At 43.0% G+C, this 21570-nt stretch overlaps 1 protein-coding gene across 4 annotated transcripts in view; it reads left to right on the top strand.

The window, feature by feature from the left end:
- rgl1 (ral guanine nucleotide dissociation stimulator-like 1) overlaps nucleotides 1-21570 on the top strand; it is a 182275-nt gene that overhangs the window by 120388 nt on the left and 40317 nt on the right. For 3 of the 4 annotated variants that reach the window (XM_041208353.1, XM_041208350.1, XM_041208352.1), the window contains exons 3-12: nucleotides 175-383; nucleotides 5682-5759; nucleotides 6379-6456; nucleotides 7161-7238; nucleotides 10259-10336; nucleotides 11841-11918; nucleotides 12525-12602; nucleotides 15025-15102; nucleotides 17565-17642; nucleotides 18114-18191. In XM_041208353.1, the coding sequence (XP_041064287.1) occupies nucleotides 175-383; nucleotides 5682-5759; nucleotides 6379-6456; nucleotides 7161-7238; nucleotides 10259-10336; nucleotides 11841-11918; nucleotides 12525-12602; nucleotides 15025-15102; nucleotides 17565-17642; nucleotides 18114-18191 (911 nt within the window). The remainder of the gene's footprint in view (nucleotides 1-174; nucleotides 384-5681; nucleotides 5760-6378; nucleotides 6457-7160; nucleotides 7239-10258; nucleotides 10337-11840; nucleotides 11919-12524; nucleotides 12603-15024; nucleotides 15103-17564; nucleotides 17643-18113; nucleotides 18192-21570) is intronic. The other variant, XM_041208351.1, reaches the window with a different exon arrangement.

Raw genomic sequence — 21570 nt, 5'->3', positions numbered from 1 at the left:
CCAAGCATCTGTCCTAACGTCTCCATGAGGTTTGGGTGTCAGTTTTGTCTGTTAACACTCCTGTGAAGCACCTTGGAATGTTTATGCCATGTAAGAAATGTTATAGAAATGAAAGTTGGTGTTGCTGTATTTTTTCTTGCATTGCGTTGACCTTTTTATTTCTGCATCATGTAGGTGGAAGGAGACGAGGTGCCTCCAGGTCACACCATCAGTCAGTTTGAAACGTGCAAGATCCGTACAATTAAGGCTGGGACCTTAGAGAAGCTTGTAGAAAATTTATTAACAGCTTTTGGTGACAACGATTTTACCTATATCAGCATATTCCTCTCAACTTACAGAGCGTTTGCTTCTGCTGACCGTGTGTTAGATCTCCTGCTGGACAGGTGAGAATAAATAAATGGCAGCTCATTATTTAATGGCAATGGCAGAAAGGATTCATCGGTCAAGTTATTTTCACATCATTACTCTATCATTCTGACTATGAATCATTGAAGCTCATCTTCTGGAAATACCAAAGTTTACTGGTCATTTCCCACCCAGTTCTCTGCAAGGAAGGGCAATGCTTTATGGTTGGAGGCATCAGCCCAGCTTTTTAACTTTACTGGCACAATGCCATCTAAACTCTTCTTCATTTAACTCCCTCTAGTGAAATGGCATGCAGTTATTTTCTTTATTGCCTTGCAGCAATCAGCGGTACATTCTTGGCTGTAGACTCATGTTGTTTGAAGGCTAACAAAAGCTTGTACCCACTCTGTTTTGTTAGAGTGGTTACTTTTTTTATTCATTCGCGGGATGTGGACATTGCTGGCTGCGCCAGCATTTATTGCCCATTCCTAGTTGCCCTTGAGAAGGTGGTGGTGAACTGCCACCTTGAACCGCTGCTGTCCATGTGGTGTAGGTACACCCACAGTGCTGTTAGGAAGAGAGTTCCAGGATTTTGACCCAGCGACAGTGAAGGGACGGCAATATATTTCCAAGTCAGGATGGTGAGTGACTTGGAGGGCAACTTCCATGTGGTGATCTTCCCATCTATCTGCTGCCCTTGTCCTTCTAGGTGGTAGTGGTTGTGGGTTTGGAAGGTGCTGTCGAAGGAGCCTTGGTGATGTCCTGCAGTGCACCTGTAGATGGTACACACTGCTGTATTGTGCATCGGTCGTAGAGGGATTGAATGTCTGTGGATGTGGTGCCAATCAAGTGGGCTGCTTTGTCCTGGATGGTGTCTAGCTTCATTAGTGTTGTGGGAGCTGCACTCATTGAGGCAAGTGGGCTTGTGCCTTGTGGACAGGCTTTGGAGATTCAGGTGGTGAGTTACTCATCACATGATTCCCAGCCTCTGACCTGCTCTTGGAGCCACTGTATTTATATGGCTAGTCCAGTTCAGTTTCTGGTCAATGGTAACCCCAGGGATGTTGATAGTGGGGGATTCAGTGATGGTAATGTCATTGAACATCGAAGGGTGATGGTTGGATTCTCTCTTGTTGGAGATGGTCATTGCCTGACACTTGTGTGGCATGAATGTTATTTGCTGCTTGTAAGCCCAAGCCTGGATATTGTCCAGGTCTTGCTGCATTTGGACATGGGCTGCTTCAGTATCTGAGGAGTCACAAATGGTGCTGAACATTGTGCAATCATCAGTGAACATCCCCACTTCTGACCTTATGATGGAAGGAAGGTCATTGCTGAAGCAGTGGAAGATGGGCCAAGGACACTACCCTGAGCAACTCCTGCAGTGATGTCCTGGAGCTGAGATGACTGACCTCCAACAACCACAACCATCTTCCTTTTGTGCTAGGCATGACTCCAACCAGTGGAGAGTTTTCCCAGGATTCCCGTTGACTCCAGTTTTGCTAGGGCCCCTTGATGCCACACTTGGTCAAATGCGGCCTTGGTGTCCAGGGCAGTCACTCTCACTCACCTCAGGCATTCAGCTCTTTTGCCCATGTTTGAGCCAAGACTGTAATGGGCCAGGAGCTGAATGGCCCTGGTGGAACCCAAACAGGGCAGACTATTGCTAAGAAATGCTGTTTGATAGCAATCTTGATGACCCTTCCATTAATTTACTGACAATGGAGAGTAGACAGATGGGGCAGTAATGGGCCAGGTTGGATTTGTCCTTTTTTTTGTGTACAGGACATACCTGGGCAATTTTCCACATAGCCGGCTAGATGCCAGTGTTGTAGCTGCACTGGAACAGGTTGGCTAGGGGTGCGGCAAGTTCTGGAGCACAAGTCTTCAGTCCTATTACCAGAACATTGTCAAGGCCCATAGCCTTTGCACTATCCAGTGCCTTTGGTTTCTTGATGTCACGTGGAGTGAATCGAATTGGCTGAAGGCTGGCATCTGATGCTGGGGGCCTCTGGAGGGGGCCGAGATGGATCATCCAATCGGCACTGCTGGCTGAAGATTGTAGCAAATGCTATAGTCTTTTTGCACTGATGTGCTGGGCTCCTCCTCCCATTGAGGATGGGTATATTTGTGGAGCCTCCTCCTCAAGCGAGTTGTTTAATTGTCCACCATCATTCACGACTGGATGTGGCAGGACTGCAAAGCTTAGATCTGATCCGCTGAATGTGGGATCGCTTAACTCTATCACTTGCCGCTTATGCTGTTTGGCATGCAAGTAGGCCTGTGTTATAGCTTCATCGGGTTGACGCCTTATTTTTGGACTGTCTGGTGCTGCTCCTTTCATGCCCTCCTGCACTCTTCATTGAACCAGGGTTGATCCCCTGGCTTGATGGTGATGGTAGAGTTGGGAAACACCAGGCCATAAGGTCACAGATTATGTTTGAGTCCAGTTCTGCTGCTGGTGGCCCACAGCCTCATGGATGCCCAGTTTTGTGTTGCTAGACCTGTTTGAAATCTTTCCCATTTAGCACAGTGGTAGTGTCACACAACATGATGGAGGGTATCCTCAATATGAAGGCAGGACTTAACAAGGACTGTGTGGTGGTCACTTCAACCGATACGGTCATCTGCAGCAGGCAGATTGGTGTGGATGAGGTCAAGTATGTTTTTCCCTCTTGTTAGTTCCATCACCACCTGCCACACACCCAATCTAGCAGCTATGTCCTTTAGGACTCAGCCAGCTTGCTCTGTAGTGGTGCTACTGAGCCATTCTTGGTGATGGACATTGAAGTCCCCCACGAGTTCGTTCTGCGCCCTTGCCACCCTTGATGCTTCCTCCAAGTGGTGTTCAACATGGAGGAGTACTGATCTATCAGCTGAGGGAGGGTAATCAGCAGGAGGTTTCCTTGACCATGTTTGACCTGATGCCATGACACTTCATGGGGTCCGGAGTCAACGTTGAGGACTCAGGGCAACTCCGTCTCGACTGTGTACCACTGCCGCTACCTCCTGCTGGGTCTGTCCTGACGGTCTGTAAGATGTGATTCCGTGAGGATAACTGTCAGGCTGTTGCTTGACTAGCCTCTGCGACCACTCTCCCAATTTTGGCACAAGTCCCCAGATGTTAGTATGGAGGACTTTGCAGGGTCGACAGGACAGTAGATTTCTTTCCCTAAAGGGCATTAGTGAACTAAATGGGTTTTTACAACAATTGATGATGGTTTCATGGTGGCCATTAGACTTTGAATTCCAGATTTTTACTGAATTCAAATTCCACCGTCTGCCATTGTGGGATTTTAACCCGGTCCCCAGAGCATTACCCTGGGCCTCTGGATTACAATACCACTGTGCCATCACTCAGTTGGCCATTCCTTCGACTGTTGTTTTTACTAGAACTCTTGAGCAATCCACAATTGTTCTAATGTTCAAAAAGTTAAAATCTTATTATCTGTGACTTACTTTGATATTTATCAAACTTGTGATTTTTTTTTCCAGGAGATGAATTTGTGACCGTTTTTGGCACCATCATTTCCACCATTCCTGTAGGAAGTTTTTTTTTGTTGTTGCACAACCTTTTTTGCAGCCTTATGAATTTAATGATTTGGTTTCTGCGTGGTTCTTGATAACAACATCCTGTTTTTCTGACTAGTAGATTATATCTTTGCCACAAGGCAAACCAGTTATTGCCAGTCCCCTTCATTCTGACCCCTCTTCTCCACAGCCCCCGCCAACCCTGACCAGCACCCTCCCCCTGAAAGGAGACACTCTTCATGATGAATGAAGCACCCCATCTACTGGTTTGGGATAGTACTGAATAAAGAATAACCACAAAACACAGATCCACAGCCATGTAGCAATGTATGTGTTTAATTGTTCACAAAATAACTGATCTTGGCCCCAGGTCAATGCAGTGCAAATCAAAGATTGAGAAGTGCAGTGAATAGTTTAACCTGATGACCAGGCACCTGTATAAAAGTTTAACACACTGGCTGTCGGTTTCTGTGTGAGGCTTAATGTGTAGGTTGGAGCTACATGCAACGAGTTACATCCTGAATGTGTAAAGGTCTGGCGGGATGGGAAAGAAGCTTCTTTTCAATAAATGAAGCATTCAAAGCAAGCGTAATGACAATCAAAGCTTCTAAACTAGGGATAGGAGCCTCTTTTTGGGAAATCTGAGATGTTGGTCAAATAACTGTCTATGACTGAAATATGCAAGATACACAAACCATTCTGCAGCAACAGGAGATAAAATACATTTTAAATACCATTAATGCTAATACTTTGATCTCTCCTTGTCCTGTTCCACACTTTTTTTTACATTTCTCTGCTCTGTTAATTGTTTGCCAGGTTATCTGCTTCACAAATAGTTAATTGGGGTCACTCTTCACAACTCACACAGGACACACAAGAATTATCACCACTGCTGAACTTGATGACCTTTGATGTGCTCTGGCTTTAAGAGGGACAAACTGCACAGGGAGAAGAGTTTACCAAATGTGCTATGATTGTCTTAAATTTTTACAATCGGCAGAACAGCCGGAGGAACAAAAGATTGTTCTTTAAAGCGGCAAGCTTGTGACTTGGAATTTTTTTTAGTATATTGTTCCACAGACTGTGGGAGTCACTGGCTAGGCCAACATTTTGATTGCCCATCCCTAATGCCCTTGAAGATGGTGGTGAGCCATTGCCTTGGAACAGCTGCCATCCATGTGCTGTAAGTACACCCACAGCAACCATGAAGGAACGGTGATGTATTTTCAAGTCAGGATGGTGTGTGGCTTGGAGGGGAACTTGCAAGTGGTGGTGCCCCCAGTCATCTACTGCCCTTGTCCTAGGTGGTAGAAGTCGTGGGTTTGGCATATGCTGTCGAATGTTCTACCTAAAACGGTGGTGGAAGCAGATCTAATAGCAACTTCTCAAAGTGAAAGAGAACAAAGAGGAAGGGAGAACATTGCAGGGCTATGGAGAAAGTGAGACTAATGTATAGCAGATTCAAAGAGCCGCAACAGGTACAGTCGCCTGAATGCCCTTAACCTGTACTGTAAGAGTCTATGATTCTAAAATAGAAAATGTAACTCCTCTCCTCCCTCAAAATTTCCCCAGACAATATTTCAAGAATATTTGTGCACTGATAAACAGGTGAATGGAGAGAAGGCATGTGCTGTTTGGCATGTGAATACTGAGCAAGGATATTTCAACGCTAAGATATAAAATGCAAATGGGAGTTAAAGGAGGGGGCTTTAATAAACTAGGATTCTTTACAATAGCTGAAAGACAATTGTAGATGCAAGTGCTTGTTTAAAATTACTTAATTTGGGCTTTGTGACTAATTGCAGATACGGAAACTTTGACACTTCAAACTGTGAGACAAATGGAATTCTAAACTCTCCAGAAACAAATGCAGTGAAAAGAAAGTAAGTCTGATCCGACATGTGGCTAAATTCTGCTTCAACCAGAATATGCCTATGGGAAAGGAAATGGCTGGAGAACTGGCAGCTCTCGTAAGATGTGTGAAGTTCATCATGAAGGCATCCCATAGCTGTGCAGTGACCACCATTCCCCACCCATAGCAGTTGTATTAGAGAAGCTGTTTGACTGTCCCTCTAACAGTTGCATCATTCCTACAGTGCTTTTTTAATACAAAAAATCATAACAAAAGATATCCAAAAGTCTTCAATGGAAAATTGCTTACCCTTCAATATTCAGGTCTTGATTTGTTTACCTCTGACATTTTTGGACTATGAAATAAGGGTAAATATATTGAAGAAATATGTCATCTCCCCTGTTGCTTTTCCACCCCCACACCCACAGGTGCACTTTGGTGTCCTGTGGACCTCTTGTGAAAGTTTGAAGATTTTTTTTTAAAAATCACCATCCATTGCAGTCATTCAGCTGATGTGTGACCTGTTTGGTAAAGCCTGACCAAGGGTGGAAATAGTGAATCCAGAGTCTTCAGCAATTTCTTGTTTTAATGGCAGCCAGTTGTGGAGGCAAAGGTTTGTTTACAATGACTTTCTTCATAACCAATTGCAGCTGTGGAAACTGTGACAGTCCAGACTATGAGGAAAACGAAAACCATGTTTCTCCAGGATCGATTGCAGTTACCAGAAAGTAAGTTTTTGATCTGATGTGTGACTAAATTCTGCTACTTCATTCAGAACACCACAATGTGAAAGGAAATGGCTGGAGAGCCAGCGGTTCCTGTAAAATCATGTAGAAACTTTTTCATGAAGGCATGTGATAATGCAGCGAACACCATTCTAGACCGTAGCAATCACATTAAAGGAACTGCTTGACTGCCTCAAAGTATTTGCGTTATGCATTGACATTAGAGGTTTTTTTTTTTAAATAACATTTGCGTCAACACAAAACATCCAGAATGCCAGCCCAGTGGGAAAACTGCTTGCCCTTCAATATCCAGGTTCCGAGTTGTTTAACTCGGCCGGGCGGGGGGGGGGGGGGGGGGGGGGGGGGGGGGGGGGGGGTGCGCGGGGTTAACATTTCTAGACTATGCAGCAAGGATAAAATATTGAAGAAATGGGTTTGTCCCCATCTTCTCCCCTGCACCCTCTGCCCCCAGCCTCACTATGGGGGTGTCTTGCCGACCGTTCTGTGGGAATTGAAGAAGAATTGCCATCCGGTGCGGCCATCTGTTCGGAGTGTGACTAATTTAACAAAACCAGCCGATCAAGGGTTTAAATACTGAACCGTCAAGTCTGCAGGGTTTTTCTGTTTAAACGGCTGATGGCCAATTGGCGGCCAGATGCAAATGCTTGTTGAAAATGACTAAATTTGTGCTTTTTGATGAATTGCAGGTGTGGAAACCTTGACGGTCCAAATTGCAATGGAGATGGAAATTGTAGTTCTCCAGGAGCGAGTGCTGTAATCAGAGAGTACGTTTAATCTGATATGTGACTAAATTCTGCTTTGTTCAGAATAGAACAGTGTGAAAGGGAATAGCTGGAGAGCCAAAGGTTCCTGTAAGATTATGTGGTGAATTTCCTTCCTTCTGATAAATCCCACAGAAGTGCAGTGACCTAGGCACAGCAGCCATGTTAAAGGAACTATTTGACTGCCTCTCAATTTGCATTGTTCCTAGAGATTAGAGTTTCTCTTTTTTTTTAGCAAAAAATTTGTGGGTGAACCTTTTGAATATTTGGTCGGGCCCCACCGGGACTGAAAGTGGGAGCTGACCTTGCTTCGGACAGCGGTGGGACTCGGGGCAGCACTTTGCCGCCGGTGACCGATTTTTAAGAGGTTGGTGCTAGGGCCTCTATCCAATTTAATGATGCAGCCCGGTCCCAAGGCCTGCTGGCCCAATCAGGGATGGCAGATCAGTAACCTCTCCGCTGGTGGTGGCTATTTCTGAGGATAGGGCACCCTCGAGGAGGTAAGTCAGGGGGATGCCAGAGCCAGGCAGGCATGCGAGTCTGAGATCGGGCAGGGGGCTGTGGGGGCTTCCTGGTGCCCTGGCAGCACGGTTTACGCAACAGAAACTGACACCATTGATCCCTCTTGGTATCACAGTTAGTTCAGTTGGCTGCCCAGTGGGTGGCTGAGCCTCCTCCTTTCCCACTGCCATAATTGCCAGTGGGAAGGCATCGGGCTTTCCTCCTGACAGCTCCCCTGCTATTTTGCCGAACTTCATGCCTCTCAGCCCATCGCCAGTTGTCTGGGAAAATTCAGCCCTGTATCAACACAAAACATCTAAAACTCTTGACTAGGTAATTGGAAAATTGCTCGCCCTTCAATATCCAGGCATTATTTACCTCCCAGCCTCTATTGCCCTGCACACTTGCATTAAAAGTTTGAAGAGGAAAAAAATCACCAGCTAGTGCTATGATGCATCTTGAGTGTGATCTGTTTTATCAAACCCAGCTGATCAAGGCTTGAAATACTGACTCTTCAGTTCAGTTTGCAGGGTTTTTTTTTTTAAATGGATTTAATTTGGATGTAAATGCTTGCTTAAAATGATTTAATAGCGTTTTATAACCACAACTGTGAAAACTTTTGACAGTCCATATTGCGAGGAAAATGTAAATCCATGTTCTTCAGAAACTAGTGCACTCAGGAAGTTAGTTTGATCCGATGCTTGACTAAATTCTGTTTCATTCAGGATCCAACAATGTAAAATTATATAGAAACTTCCTTATGTAGGCATGTAATAGTGCAGCAATCACGTTAAAGGAACTGCTTTACAGCGTATCTAGTGCTTGCATTATTCCTAGAAATTAGAGTTTTCTTAAATTCTGTCAGCACAGCATATCCAAAACATTTCATTGAAAAATTGCTTCCTCTTCAGTATCAAGGTTTTGAGTCAGTTACCACCAATTGTCATTTCTGGACTGTGCAATGAGGGTAAAATATTGAAGGTATAGGTTTTATTTTCCACCCACCCCTCCCCACTTTCTCAGCCATACTGCGCTGCAGTTTCCTGCAAACCTTCTGTGAAGCCTGGAGAGAAAAGTTATCACCATCCTAATGCGGTCACGTATCAGAGTGCAACCTGTTTTGACAAAACCAGCTGATCCAAGTTTTTGTCTGTAATCTGCTTGTGGATGCATTTGCTTATTTAAACTTACTTAAATTAGTGCTTTATGACCAATTGTGGGTATGAAAACGCTGATAGCCCAAACAGTGTGGAAAATGAAAATCCAAATTCTCCAGACATGAACACAGTAATCAGGAAGTAAGGTGATCTGATGTGTGCCTAAATTATACTTCATCCAGAAGACAACAATGCGAAAGGGAATTGTTAGAGAGCCTGCTTTTGCTGTCAGGAACTTGCTCCTGTAGGCATCCTATAGCAGTCTAATAAACATAGAAATCACATTAAGAAAACTTATTTTCTCCCTGTCTAATACTTTATTTCTAGAGATTAGAGAATTAAAGAAAAAAACTTGAGGCCTGAATTTTGGGTGACCATGTCCCGCCACTGGGATCGAAAAGGGGAGCCAACTCCACTTCGGCTGGCAACGTGACCTGGGTGGGATGTTGCAGAGAGTGGGTAGTTAAGAAGCTGCTGCCATCCAGTTAATGATGGTTACTTGCGTACCACCCCCCCCCCTCCCCGCCCAGGAGTTGCTGGTCCAGTGAGTGGGAGGATTGCTAGCAGTAGGCAGTGCTGAGGCAACTGATCCAGGGAAGAGGGTGCCTCAAAGATGGGGTGTTCTTGAAGACGTGTGTGAAGTAGGTTGGGGGAACGAGGGGCCAGGCAGGCAGGCTGTGGAGATTGGGGGCAGGGTGTAGTGGTAAGGAGGGGTCCATGAACACCAGCCACCACGAGGATGGCCATTGACTCTGGGGAATCTCACTTTGGGCCATGGAGCACTCAAGGAGGCACTCCTCCCAGAGCTCACTGGAAAGTTGCCAGGCTTTACCTGGTGGTCTCCCCCATTGGTGGCAAGCCCTCCTGACACAGGCATAATGCCTGTGGAAGTAGGAAGTGATCTGTAATTGAATACCTATTTGGCTCAATTGCTCACCCAGCTGCCAGCTCTCACCTCCCATCACCAATGGCCTTGGATCAACACAAAACATCCAAAACTCTTCAGGGGAAAATTGCTTGGCCTTCAATATCCATGTCTTGGTTCTACCACCGCTTGACATTTCTGGACTATGCAGCAAGGCTAAAACACTGAAGAAATGGATTTCCTCCTTCCTTCCTTCCTCCTCCTTCCCTGGCTCCAGACTCACTCAAGTATCCTGCAAACTTCCTGTCAAAGTTTGTAAAACAACTGTCTGGTGCAGTTATGCATCTGGAGTGTGACCTGTTCACCTAAACAGCTGATGAGGATTTGTAATACTGAATCTTGGTTCATCTTGACTTTTTTTTTCCCCAAGGCCTGTAGGCAATTGTAGGTGAAAGTGCTTGTTGAAAACTAATTAATTTGTGCTTCATGATCACTTGCAGCTGTGGAAATTTTGACAGTCCAAACTGTGAGGAAGATAGGAATCAAAGTTCACCAGAAATGAGTGCAGTAATCAGGAAGTAAGTTTGATCTCCAGATAAAAGCAAAATACTGTGGATGCTGGAAATCTGAAACAAAAATTGCTGGAAAAGCTTAGCAGGCCTGACAGCACCTGTGAAGAGAAAGACAAAGTTAACATTTCAAGTCCTTATGACTCGTCAGTTCTGAAGAAGAGTCATAAGGACTTGAAATGTTAACTCTGTCTTTCTCTTCACAGGTGCTGTCAGACCTGCTAAGCTTTTCCAGAAACTTTTTGTTTTGAGTAAGTTTGATGTGATATGTGACTCAAGTCTGCTTCATTTAGAATACAACAGTATGAAAAGGAGTTGGAGAGCTGGCCGTTCCTGTAAGATTATGTAGGAGTTTTCTCATGAAGGCATGTAATAGTGCAGCAAACACCATTCTAGACTATAGCAATCACATTAAAAGAACTGCTTCACTGCCTCTCTAATATTTGCTGTTCCTAGAGATTAGTTTTTAAAATTGTATCAAAGCAAAACATCCACAAGTCTTCAATGTTAAATTGCTTGCCCTTCAATATCAAAGCCCTTAAGGTTGTTTAACTCAGGTTGACATTTCTAGGTTACACAGCAGAGATAAATTATTAAGTGGGTTTCTCTCCTCCACCCCCTCCCCTCTTCCTCCTCACCCCTCCCATCCCCAAGCCTTAATACAGTGCCCTACAAATTTCATGTGAGGTTTGAAGAAATATAACTGCACTAAGTGATGAGTTATGAGCGTGACCTGTCCCTGGTATCCTGGCCTTGGTAGATTTCCCATACTGTTGCCATTGAATGCTTCGCATTTTCTTATAAGCTAGCTTAGCTAGTTGTCTCCTAAATTCATGGAGTCGTGCACTTTTCCTGAGTTGATGGCTTTTCATGATTGAGTGGGGATTTAGAGTGCTGTCAAGGGATTTTATTGCAGGCAGCATCCCATCCATATAATTCTGCCGATGCCAAAGATTAAAAGAAACCCTAGTTATCTATTTGTCCCCTACAAGATTGCTGAGCGCATTTTAATACCCTGGATCAGGTCCTTTAACTCTGGAGGGCTGGAATTAAACTCGGGATTATTCTGGTCTGTACAGTTCTTTTTATTAAACTCCTGAGCTATTGGGGGGGAAGGGAAAAAGCATCAAATTATGTTTTCAATAACAGAGCCCATAATTGATTGTGAAATTTAAGCTTCGGTGAGTTTGGGCAGTCAGAAATTGCTACATTGGTCCTGTAGGTCGAATGTTGTGTTGGGGAAAATGTGTTCATGATATGGGCTGAATTGGTCCATGAGGAGCTTGAGTATTTAGAGATGAGAGTGCTGAACTGAGGCCTGGGGTTCTATCTGCACTAGTGCAGAGGTTTGTTAATGTTCTCTTTCTTTTTTCCTGGCCTCTACCGTCCCGGTCAAAAAAATCCAGGCAGATATAGAAAGACAAATATTAAAGTTGGCATTTTTAATGGACTTAATTGTAGATGCAAGTCCTTGTTTAAAATGAATTAACTTGTGCTTCCTGACCATTTGCAGGTATGGAAACTTTGACAGTCCATACTGTGAGGTAGACGGAAACCTAAGTTTGTCAGAAACAAGTGCAGTAATTGGCAAGTAAGTTTAATCTAATGTGTAATTATGCTTCTTTTGGAATGGAAATTGCTGGAGAGCTGGCAATTTCTGTAAGAGTATGTAGGAACTTCCTCATGAAGGCATGTAGTGGTAGCTCGGTGAATACCATTCTAGACCAAAATAAATCACATTAAAGAAACTGCTTGACTGCCTCTCTCTAATATTTGCATTGTGCCTGGAGGCTAGAGAGTTTATTTTGTAAAAACAAATGTATCAAAGAAAAAGATCCAAAACTCTTCGATGGTATATGAAAAAATTGCCTGCCCTTCAATATCATGGTCTTTAGTTATTTATCTCCAATTTCCATTTCTGGACTACGCAGCAAGGGTAAAATATATTGAAGAGATGCGTCTCCCTGTTCCTTTTTTCTCCCTTCATTCTTCCCCCGGGCTCATTATTGTGGCCTGCAAACCACCACCTGTGATAAATTGAAGGAATCAATATCACCACTATTGCAGTCAAACACCTGGAGTGCGACCTGATGAAGGCTTGAAATACTTAATCCTCAGTCTACAGGGTATTTTTGGATTTAATGTGGACATTTGTTTGTTTTACATGACTTAAGATGTGCTTTATGATCAATTCCAGTTACGGAACATTTGACAGTCCAAACTGTGAGGAAAATGGAAACGGAAGTTGTCCAAGAACAAGCGTAATAATTGGGAAGTAAGTTTGGCCTGAAATGTGATTTAAATTATGCTGCATTCAGAATGCAACAATGTGAAAGGAAATTGCTGGAGAGCCAACAGTTGTGTAAGATTATAGAATCATGAAATAGTGTCAGCGCAGAAGGTAGGTCATATCTGTGACAGCTCATTGGAAAGGCAACTTACCGAGTCTCACTTTCTCTCCCCGGCTTTTACTCTGTAACCCTGCAAATCTTTTGCTTCAGATAATTATCCCATTCTCTTTTGAAAATATCAATTGAATCTGCCTCCACCACACACACACACTCAGGAAAAGCATTCCCAGATCCTAACCATGTGCTGTTTAAAATGTATTTTTCCTCTCTGGGGTTTTTAAACCCCATCCAGTGTTTCCTGTTTCACTACGATTTGAGCAGAAGCATCTTCCTTGGTAAAATGCAATATAGTATCTTGGACATGCCCCCTGCCTAGGTGTATAAATCTCCTTTTTTGGCCTCTAAATCAGCTCTGGTCTTCCTTTTACCATACTTCTACTATTTACACGCCTAGCAAAGACTTGGATTCCCTTTTATGTTAGCTGCCAGCCTCTTCTCTTACTCTTTTCCTTATCGTTTCTGTTTTCACTTCCATTCTGAACTTCCTATATTCAGCATAGCTCTAAATTGTATTATCCACCTGACATCTGTCATATGTGTTTTTTTTCTGTTTTATCTTACTCTATTATTATACAGGGAGCTCTAGCTTTGTTTGTCCTACTTTTCCCAGTCGTGGGAGGAATGGGTCTTGACTGTACCTGAATCACCTCCCCTTTAATGGCAGCCAAATTCCAGTGCAGTTTTGCCAGCCAGCCTTGATTCCAATTTAGCTGGGGCAGATATGTCTCACCAAATTCCTCCAAATGTTCCCCTACTGACACTTGATCCACCTTCATTCCCCAAAACCAGATCCAGCAATGCTCCCTTCCTTGTTGGGCCAAAAGCATACTAATGTAGACAATTCTCCTGAACATACTTCAGAAACATTTTCCCCTCTCTGCTCTTTGCACTATTACTATCCTGCACTATTACTATCCCACTCTGTTAGGATAATTAAAATCCCCCATTGTATCTATTCTTATAGATTTTGCACCTCTCTGCACAATTTTCTTGCAGTTTTATTCCTGTACATCTTTCCCACCAGATGGTGGCCTATAGAATGCACCCAGCAATGTAAATCTGCCTCTATTATTTCTTAGTTCTAATCAAATAGATTCTGCCCTTGACCCCTCTAGGGCATCCTCTTTGTCAGGCACTGTAATGTTCTTAATCAGTACTGCTAACCCGCCTCCCTTTCTTTCCCTATCTTTCCTGAACACCTTGTATCCAGGCATGTTGAGAACGGAATCCTGCCCTCCCTTGAGCCAGGCCTCCATTATCACCCCAACATCGTGTTTCCATGTGGCTATCACTGCCTGCAGCTCTCAAACCTTATTTACCACACTATGCGCAAACTTAACTTAGACCTAATTTTATTCCCTCTTCCTCTGACCCCACCTAATACCACACCATTTTCTATTTTCGTGCTATTGGTATCTCCCAATCCTCTGTGCACCTTGTTTCATCTCCACGTTGTTTCCTGGTTTCCACATTGCTGCTAAGTTATTTTAAACCCTTCCCATTGCACTAGCAAATCGTGTAGTGAGAATCAGTTCTGGCTCTATTCAGGTGCATGTCTCTGCCCTGTACATGTCCCATCTCCTCCAGGCCTTGATGTCCCAGGAATCTGAAGCTCTCCCTCGTGCACTATCTCCCCAGCCATGCATTCATCTGTTCTATCCTCTTCCTCACTAGCATGGGGCACTAGGAGTAATTCAGACATTACTACTTTGAGATCTTGCTTGCTAGTTTCTTTAAGAACTCCTTAAATACAGCCTGCAAGCCTCGTCCCTGTTCCTACCTTTGTAGGAACTTCCTCATGAAGGCGTCCAGTAGCAATGCAGTGAGCACCATTCCAGATCATAGCAGTCACATTAAAGAAGCTGCTTCACTGCCTCTCTAATATTTGCATTATACCCAGAGATTAGAGTTTAAAAGAAAATTGTGTGATCACAAAACATCCAAAACTCTTCAATGGAAAATTGCTTGACCTTCAATATTAAGGTTTGAGTTCTTAGCCGTGACATTTCTGGACAATGCAGCAATGGTATAATATTGAAAGATTGAGTATCCCTCCTCTATGCTACCCCCACCCCAACCTCATTAGTGTCAAGCACATGGAAGTTGTGGGGGTGGGGAAAAATCTAGTTCAGTCATACATCTGGAGCGTGTCCTGTTTATGTAGCAAACTTATCAAGGATTGAATTATTGAATTCTGCATCTTGTTTTTCCTCCTTCGATGGATTTGATTGTGGCTGCAAGTGCTTGTTTAAAATGATTTAATATGTGCTTTATAACCAATTACAGCTACGGAGATTTTGGCATTCCAAACTGTGAGGGAGATGGGAATCTAAGTTCTCCAGAAACGAGTGCACTAATCAGCGAGTAAGTTTAATCTGATGTGACGAAATTCTGCTTCGTTTGGAATACACGATTGTGAATGGAAACTGCTGGAGAGCTGGTAACTCCTGTAAGACAGAAACTTCATCATGAAAACATCCTGTTGCAGTGCAGTGAACACCATTCCAGACCATAGCGATCACACTAAAGAAACTGCTTGACTCCTCTAATATTTGTATTATACCTAGAGATTAGAGTTATTTTTTAAACTCTATCGACACAAAACATCTAAAACTCATGAATGGAAAGTTGCTTGCCCTTCAATATCAAAGCTTTAAGTTGTTTAACTTAGTTTAACATTTCTGACCAATGCAGCAGGGTAAAATATTGGTCAAATAAGTTAACCACCTCCATCCCTCTCTCTTCACCCCTTTGTCCAGCCTCAACCATGGTATACTGCAAACTTCCTGTGAAGGTTTGCACTAGATGGTGATTTTTTTTTTTGTCTTCAGTCCTACATCTGGGTTGTGACCCCCTTTCCTTGTATCCTGGCCTTTGGTAGACCTTCCAGCCTGTGTTGCCATTGAAAAGTTTGCATTATCTCATAATGTAACTTGGGCTGCTGGCTCCTCAATTCAGAAAGTCAAATCACCCCAAGTGGTTGGTGTTCATCTTTGAATCAAGATCAAATGCTTTCAAGACATTCACTTGCATGCTACATCACCTCCATGCAATTCTGAACAATTCATAGATTAATAGAAGCCCTAGTTACCTATTTTCTCCCTGCCAGGATTGCTGAGGCCATTTTAATACCCTGGATCAGTTAACTCATTGGAGGCTTGGGGTTAAACCCAGAATTATTCCGATCTGTAAAGCTCTTTAACTGTGCTCTAAAACTCGAATTACTGGAGGGAAAGGAAAGAAAACGCATCTAAATATCTTTCAACAAAACAGCCTGTAATTGATTATGTGAAATTAAGCTTTGATGAATTTGGGCAGTGTGCATCATGAGAAATGCTTGCTACTTTGATGCTCTAGATCATATATTGAGTTGAGAATTCTGTGTTTGAGGGTTGACTTGAGTGCTCTGTAAAGAGCTTGAGTTTTTTTAGTGTTGAGGGAATTCAATTTGAAGCTTTAAGTTTGGGGTTTACCTCTACTTTTTTTTCTTTCTCATTCCTAATATAGATTGAGATTGTCATAGTGTAAAAGGCAGAGAGGGTGAAGGGTTTCTGAAATGTACTGAGGGAGAATGTTTTAGATCAGCATTTTTCCAGTCCAATGAGGAAGAGTGCATTGCTGCATCATGTTCTAGGGAATGAGATGTGTCAAGTGGATCAGGTGTCAGTCAGGCACCATTTAGGAAGCAGTGATCATAGTATCATAGGTTTAGATTATCTGTGGGGAAAAAATACAAGAAGCAGCCTAGAGTAAGAATACTTAATTGGAGAAGAGCCAGTTTCACTGGGGGTGAGAACCGATTTGGCCCAGCTAAACTTGAACTAAAGTTTCAGGCAAAACTGTAATGGTTTAGAACAATGGTCTGCCTTTTTAAAGAGGAGATGGTTCATGTGTGATGTTAGTACATTTCCACAAGTGAGAATAGGTAGGACAATCAAAGCTAGAAGTTCCTGCATGATGAAGGGGATGGAGAGTAAGATGAAGCAGGGAACAGACATTTATGACAGTCAGGTTGATAATAGAAGTGAGAACTAGGCACTAGAAAGTTCAGAGGGGAAGTGATAAAGGAAATGGGAGATTCCAAGAAGAGGCTGGCAACTAATATAGAGGACCCAAGTCTTTTATAGGCACATAAATGTAAAAGGCTGGTTTAAAAAAAAAAGTGGGGCCAATTAGGGACCAAAAAGGGGGTCTATGCATAGACACAGAGCATGGCTGAAGTATTACATGAGCACTATGCCTCTGTCTTTATCAAGGAAGATGATGCTGTCCAGGTCATAGTGAAAGAGGAGGTAGCTGAGGCACTGGATAGGCTAAAGTTTGATAGGAGAGGTATTACAAAAGCTGACTGTACTTATATTTTTAAGTCATAAGGATCAGACCAGAGACATCTGCAGATACTGAGAGAAGTGAGAGTGGAAGCTGTGGAGGGACTGTCTCTAACAGTCCAATTCTCTTTAAATACAGGGGTTGTGCCAGAGGACTGGAGAATTGCAAAAGTTACAAACTTGTTCATAAAAGATGTGAGGATAAGCCTAGCAACATATTATGCCAGTCGGTTTTGCTTTTGGCCCAGATACAATTTCTAAAAGCTTTCCCACCACCAAGGTAACAGTCACTTGGAGAAATGTGGATTAATTTTGAAATAATTAAATCATCACCATCTAGTGTAATCATACATCTGGAGTGTGACCAATTTAACAAAACCTGCTGATCAAGTCTTGAAATACTGAATCTTATTTTCAGGGATTTTTTTAAATTAGTGTAATTGTGAATGCAAGTGCTTGATCAAAGTGACTTAATTTGTGCTTTATAATCAATTGCAGCTATGGAAACTTTGACAGTCCAAACTGTGAGGAAGATGGAAATCTAAGTTCACCAGGAATGAGTGAAATAATCAGGAAGTAAGTTTGATCCATTGTGTGACTAAATTCTGCTTTATCCTGGTTACAGCAATGTGAAAGGGAATTGCTGGAGGGCAGCAGTTCTTGTAAGATTATGTAGGAACTTCTTCATGAAGACATTGCATAGCAAGACAGTGAACACCATTATAGACTATAGCAATCATATTTTTAAAAAAAAGTTGCTTGACTGCTCCTGTAATATTTGCATTATTGCTAGAGATTAGAGAAAACTATATCAGTGCAAAATATCTATTGAACAGCAAGCAAGGCCTTGAGTTGTTTGTCTCAGACTGACATACTTGGACTATGTAGCAAGGGTAAAATATTGAAGAAATGTGTTTCTCTGCCACCCCCACCCATCCCACCAACACCAATTTCCCTCTTCTCTCACTTTTATTTTGAACAACAGACAGCCAACGTAGATGTAACATTTTTTAAAGGTTTAATTTTGTGCTTTGTGACCAATTGCAGATACAGAAACTTTGACACTTCAAACTGTGAGAAAAATGGCCATCTCAGTTCCCCAGAAACAAAAGCAGTGATCAAGAAGTAAGTTTGATCTGATGTGTGGCCAAATGCTTCAGTCAGAATACAACAATGTGAAATGAAATTGCTGTGGAGCTGGCAGTTCCTGTAAGATATTGGAACTTCCCCATGAAGGCATCACATAGCAGTGCAGTGAACGCCATTCCAAATCAGTAGTAATCATTAAAGAAACTGCTTAACTGCCCCTCTAATATTTGCATTATACCTGTTAATTAGAGGGGTTTTTTTTAAAGAAAATTATCAATGCAAAACACTTAAATTGCTTGCCCTACAATATCAAAGTTTTAAGTTGTTTACCTCAGATTGACATTCCTGTTTCTTGCAGCAAGGATTTAATATTGAAGAAATAGGTTTCCCATCTCTCTTCACCCCCGCCTCACTACAGCATCCTGCAAACTTCCTGCGAATGTTTGAATAGAAAATAAATCGCCCATCTGGTGTAGCCATTCATCTGGATACTGTGACTTGTTCCTGGTATCCTGACCTTGGTAGACCTCTCACTGGGCGTTTTGTGTTGTTTCATGTTCTAACTTGCCCAGCTGGTTCCTGAATTCATGTAGTCAAGTACTCTTCCCAAGTGGTTATTCATGCTTGAATCATAATAGTTTTAGCTCTGTCAAGGATATTTGACTCTAGGCAGCATCACATGCAAAGCTGCAGAATTCATTGGCGATTAGCAGGAATCCTAGCTAAATTTTTGATCCATAGTTTACTGAGGTCATTTTCCTTCACTGTCGCTGGGTCAAAATCCTGGAACTCCCTTCCTAACACCACTGTGGGTGTATCTACACCAAGTGGACTGCAGTTCAAGAAGGCAACTCACCATCACCTACTCAAGAGCAGTTGGGGATGGGCAATAAATGCTGGTCTAGCCAGTGACGCCCACATCTTGTAAATGAATAAGAAAAAAACAACCAGCAGATAAACATGCTGTGATGAAGCACATAAGAGCCAAAAATGCTGCTGATTCCTAGTTGAGAAAGTATCATTCATGGTAAAATACTGTGCTAGTCGCCATGTTATTCGGTACATTAGCGCCTCCTTGAATCCAAGGTTGGCATTTTCTCTTCTCCTTCCCCACCCCCATCAGGGGGAAGGTTGTACGGGCAAGGGCGGGCAGGTTCCCGATTGGTGCCTCCAGTTGGGGGCATGCTGCCGTTTTATGTGGGCTGGCCAATTAAGGCCCGCCCAGCGTGACATGGGCCTGGAAGCACTATGCACTCCCTGTACAGGCGGGGGGAGGGATTCCGAGAGTCAGGAGTGCGCTCTTTTGTGCATGCACGCAAAAGAGCGCACAGATCTCCCTGAGGCAAAGTGCCGCCTCGGAGACGGGTTGAAGCTATAAAAAGTTTTCCTGACATCCCTTCATGTGCCATTGTCACATGAGCTGGGGCAAGTCCATTACTTTTATTTTAAAATATTCCGAAAATTTTAAATCCCTCCTGAAACCTCATCCCGCCTGTGGATGAGGTTTCGTGCTTTTTCAGAAGGCCGCCTGGACCTGTCCGCCAACCTTAAGGTTGGACAGGCAGGTCCATTAATCATTTCAATTACTTTTTTAATGGCCTTAATAGGCCGTTGACAGGTCGGCGGGCATGCAGCCCAGTCGGCTGTGCACCTCCCAAACTGGAAATCTAAATGACGCACGCCTGACGTCACCCCGTGTCATTCTACGAGCCGCCCCTGCTCGCCAACCGGGAAAAGCTGCCCCAAGTGTTTTCTTTTGGGCAGAGGGAAGTAGGAAACTTTTTGTTTTCAGCGTTACCGTGATTTTCAACCTGCTAGCATCGTTCAGTTAAGCAAATGTCAACAGTAACTTGTATTTAAGTAAGGTCTTTTAATGTGGTGGAAATCCCAAGATGCTTCATAGGAGCACTATCAAACAAAGTTTCACGCTGAACAACATAAGGTGATTTTAGAGAAGGTGGCCAAAAGCATGGTCAAAAACAGGTTTTGAGGAGCATCATGAAGGAGGAGAGAGGGGTTTATGGTGGAGGTGACATTGATGGAGCAATATAACTCAGATGCTCAAGAGGACAACTGGAGGAAAGAGCATCCGTGTATAATTATCCTGAACTCTGGAATACTGTCTAAGATTACGCTACTCTTTTTCCAGTGCTACTACAGTCTTGAGTACTTTCAATGTTAGCTTTAGGAAGTGATGGTTTCAGGGTCTGAAAGGAAGGCTGATGAATAATTAAACTAAATAATGTAATAGATTAGAGGTTTCAGATGACTCGGTGGCGACACACTCACTTGTTAATTATATGTTGGAAGCAGAGGTTTTATTCCACTGGGACCACAGAAGAGTGCTTTGGGCCAAATTTTCTAGACTGCAGGTACTGATTAAATTCTACCATGTTGAGTCAGCAGGGTAGAGCCTCTTTAACTTTGTAACTTAACAACAACATCCTCAGTTGGGAATAAGGTAAATCTTGTGGTTGTGATCCTTTTGATACTTTTTATACTTTTTGGGAGGGTTACTGGTTGAGTGTTTAGAAAGCCTATGAAATTTGATCCAAGCAGTACCAAAATGGTTAAGGAAGCAAAGCTTTCTTGTTGCAATAAGTGAACCCTGGCTTCTTCCTCAAGTCATGGTTTCAGTGGCTCAATATAGAGCCACTGTTTCCTTTAGCAAAGGTTTTTAAAACATTTTTTTTTAAATGTACATTTCCATGGCCTTTCCCCCTCTATCTCAGAATTGGGTTCAAGGAAATTGCAGAGATTTGCATTCCTCCAGTACTGCCCTCCTGTGCATCTTGGGTTTCCTTTGATAAAAACAAAAAAACTGCGGATGCTGGAAATCCAAAACAAAAACAGAATTACCTGGAAAAACTCAGCAGGTCTGGCAACATCGGCGGAGAAGAAAACGTCAACTCTTTTCTTCTCCGCCGATGCTGCCAGACCTGCTGAGTTTTTCCAGGTAATTCTGTTTTTGTTTTGGGTTTCCTTTGGCCTGCCATTGACAGCTGTGCCTTCATCTGGTTTGAGCGTAAACTCTGAAATTCCCACTTAAAGCCCTCTTTTTTTTTTAAAGGCACTCCTCTAAAAACCTTCAGGCTTGACCCATCCTTTGGTAGCTGGCTTCACTGATGTGCAATCTACTCATATTTCCAAGAATTATAGTACTTTTCTTCATATATTGGCCATTGAAGCATACAAATTGATTCAGCACCCTTAAAAATGTAAGCCAGCAGTGTTTTGGAACTGATGTAAAAGAGCATTTATCCCTGGATTTAATCTGTGCCAACTGACCTGAATGCTGCTGCACTGAATGCAGATGAGGTAAAAATAGTCTCTCCAGTGCAAAATATTTGAGAATACATGAATCTTTTCCTCCAGCAGCATAAGGCTATTACTGCGTGTGACACTGCAGAATACT

The sequence above is a fragment of the Carcharodon carcharias genome, chromosome 16, assembly GCF_017639515.1.
Source record: "Carcharodon carcharias isolate sCarCar2 chromosome 16, sCarCar2.pri, whole genome shotgun sequence".
Lineage (NCBI taxonomy): Eukaryota > Metazoa > Chordata > Chondrichthyes > Lamniformes > Lamnidae > Carcharodon > Carcharodon carcharias.
This window is presented reverse-complemented; position numbering and strand designations above follow the sequence as displayed.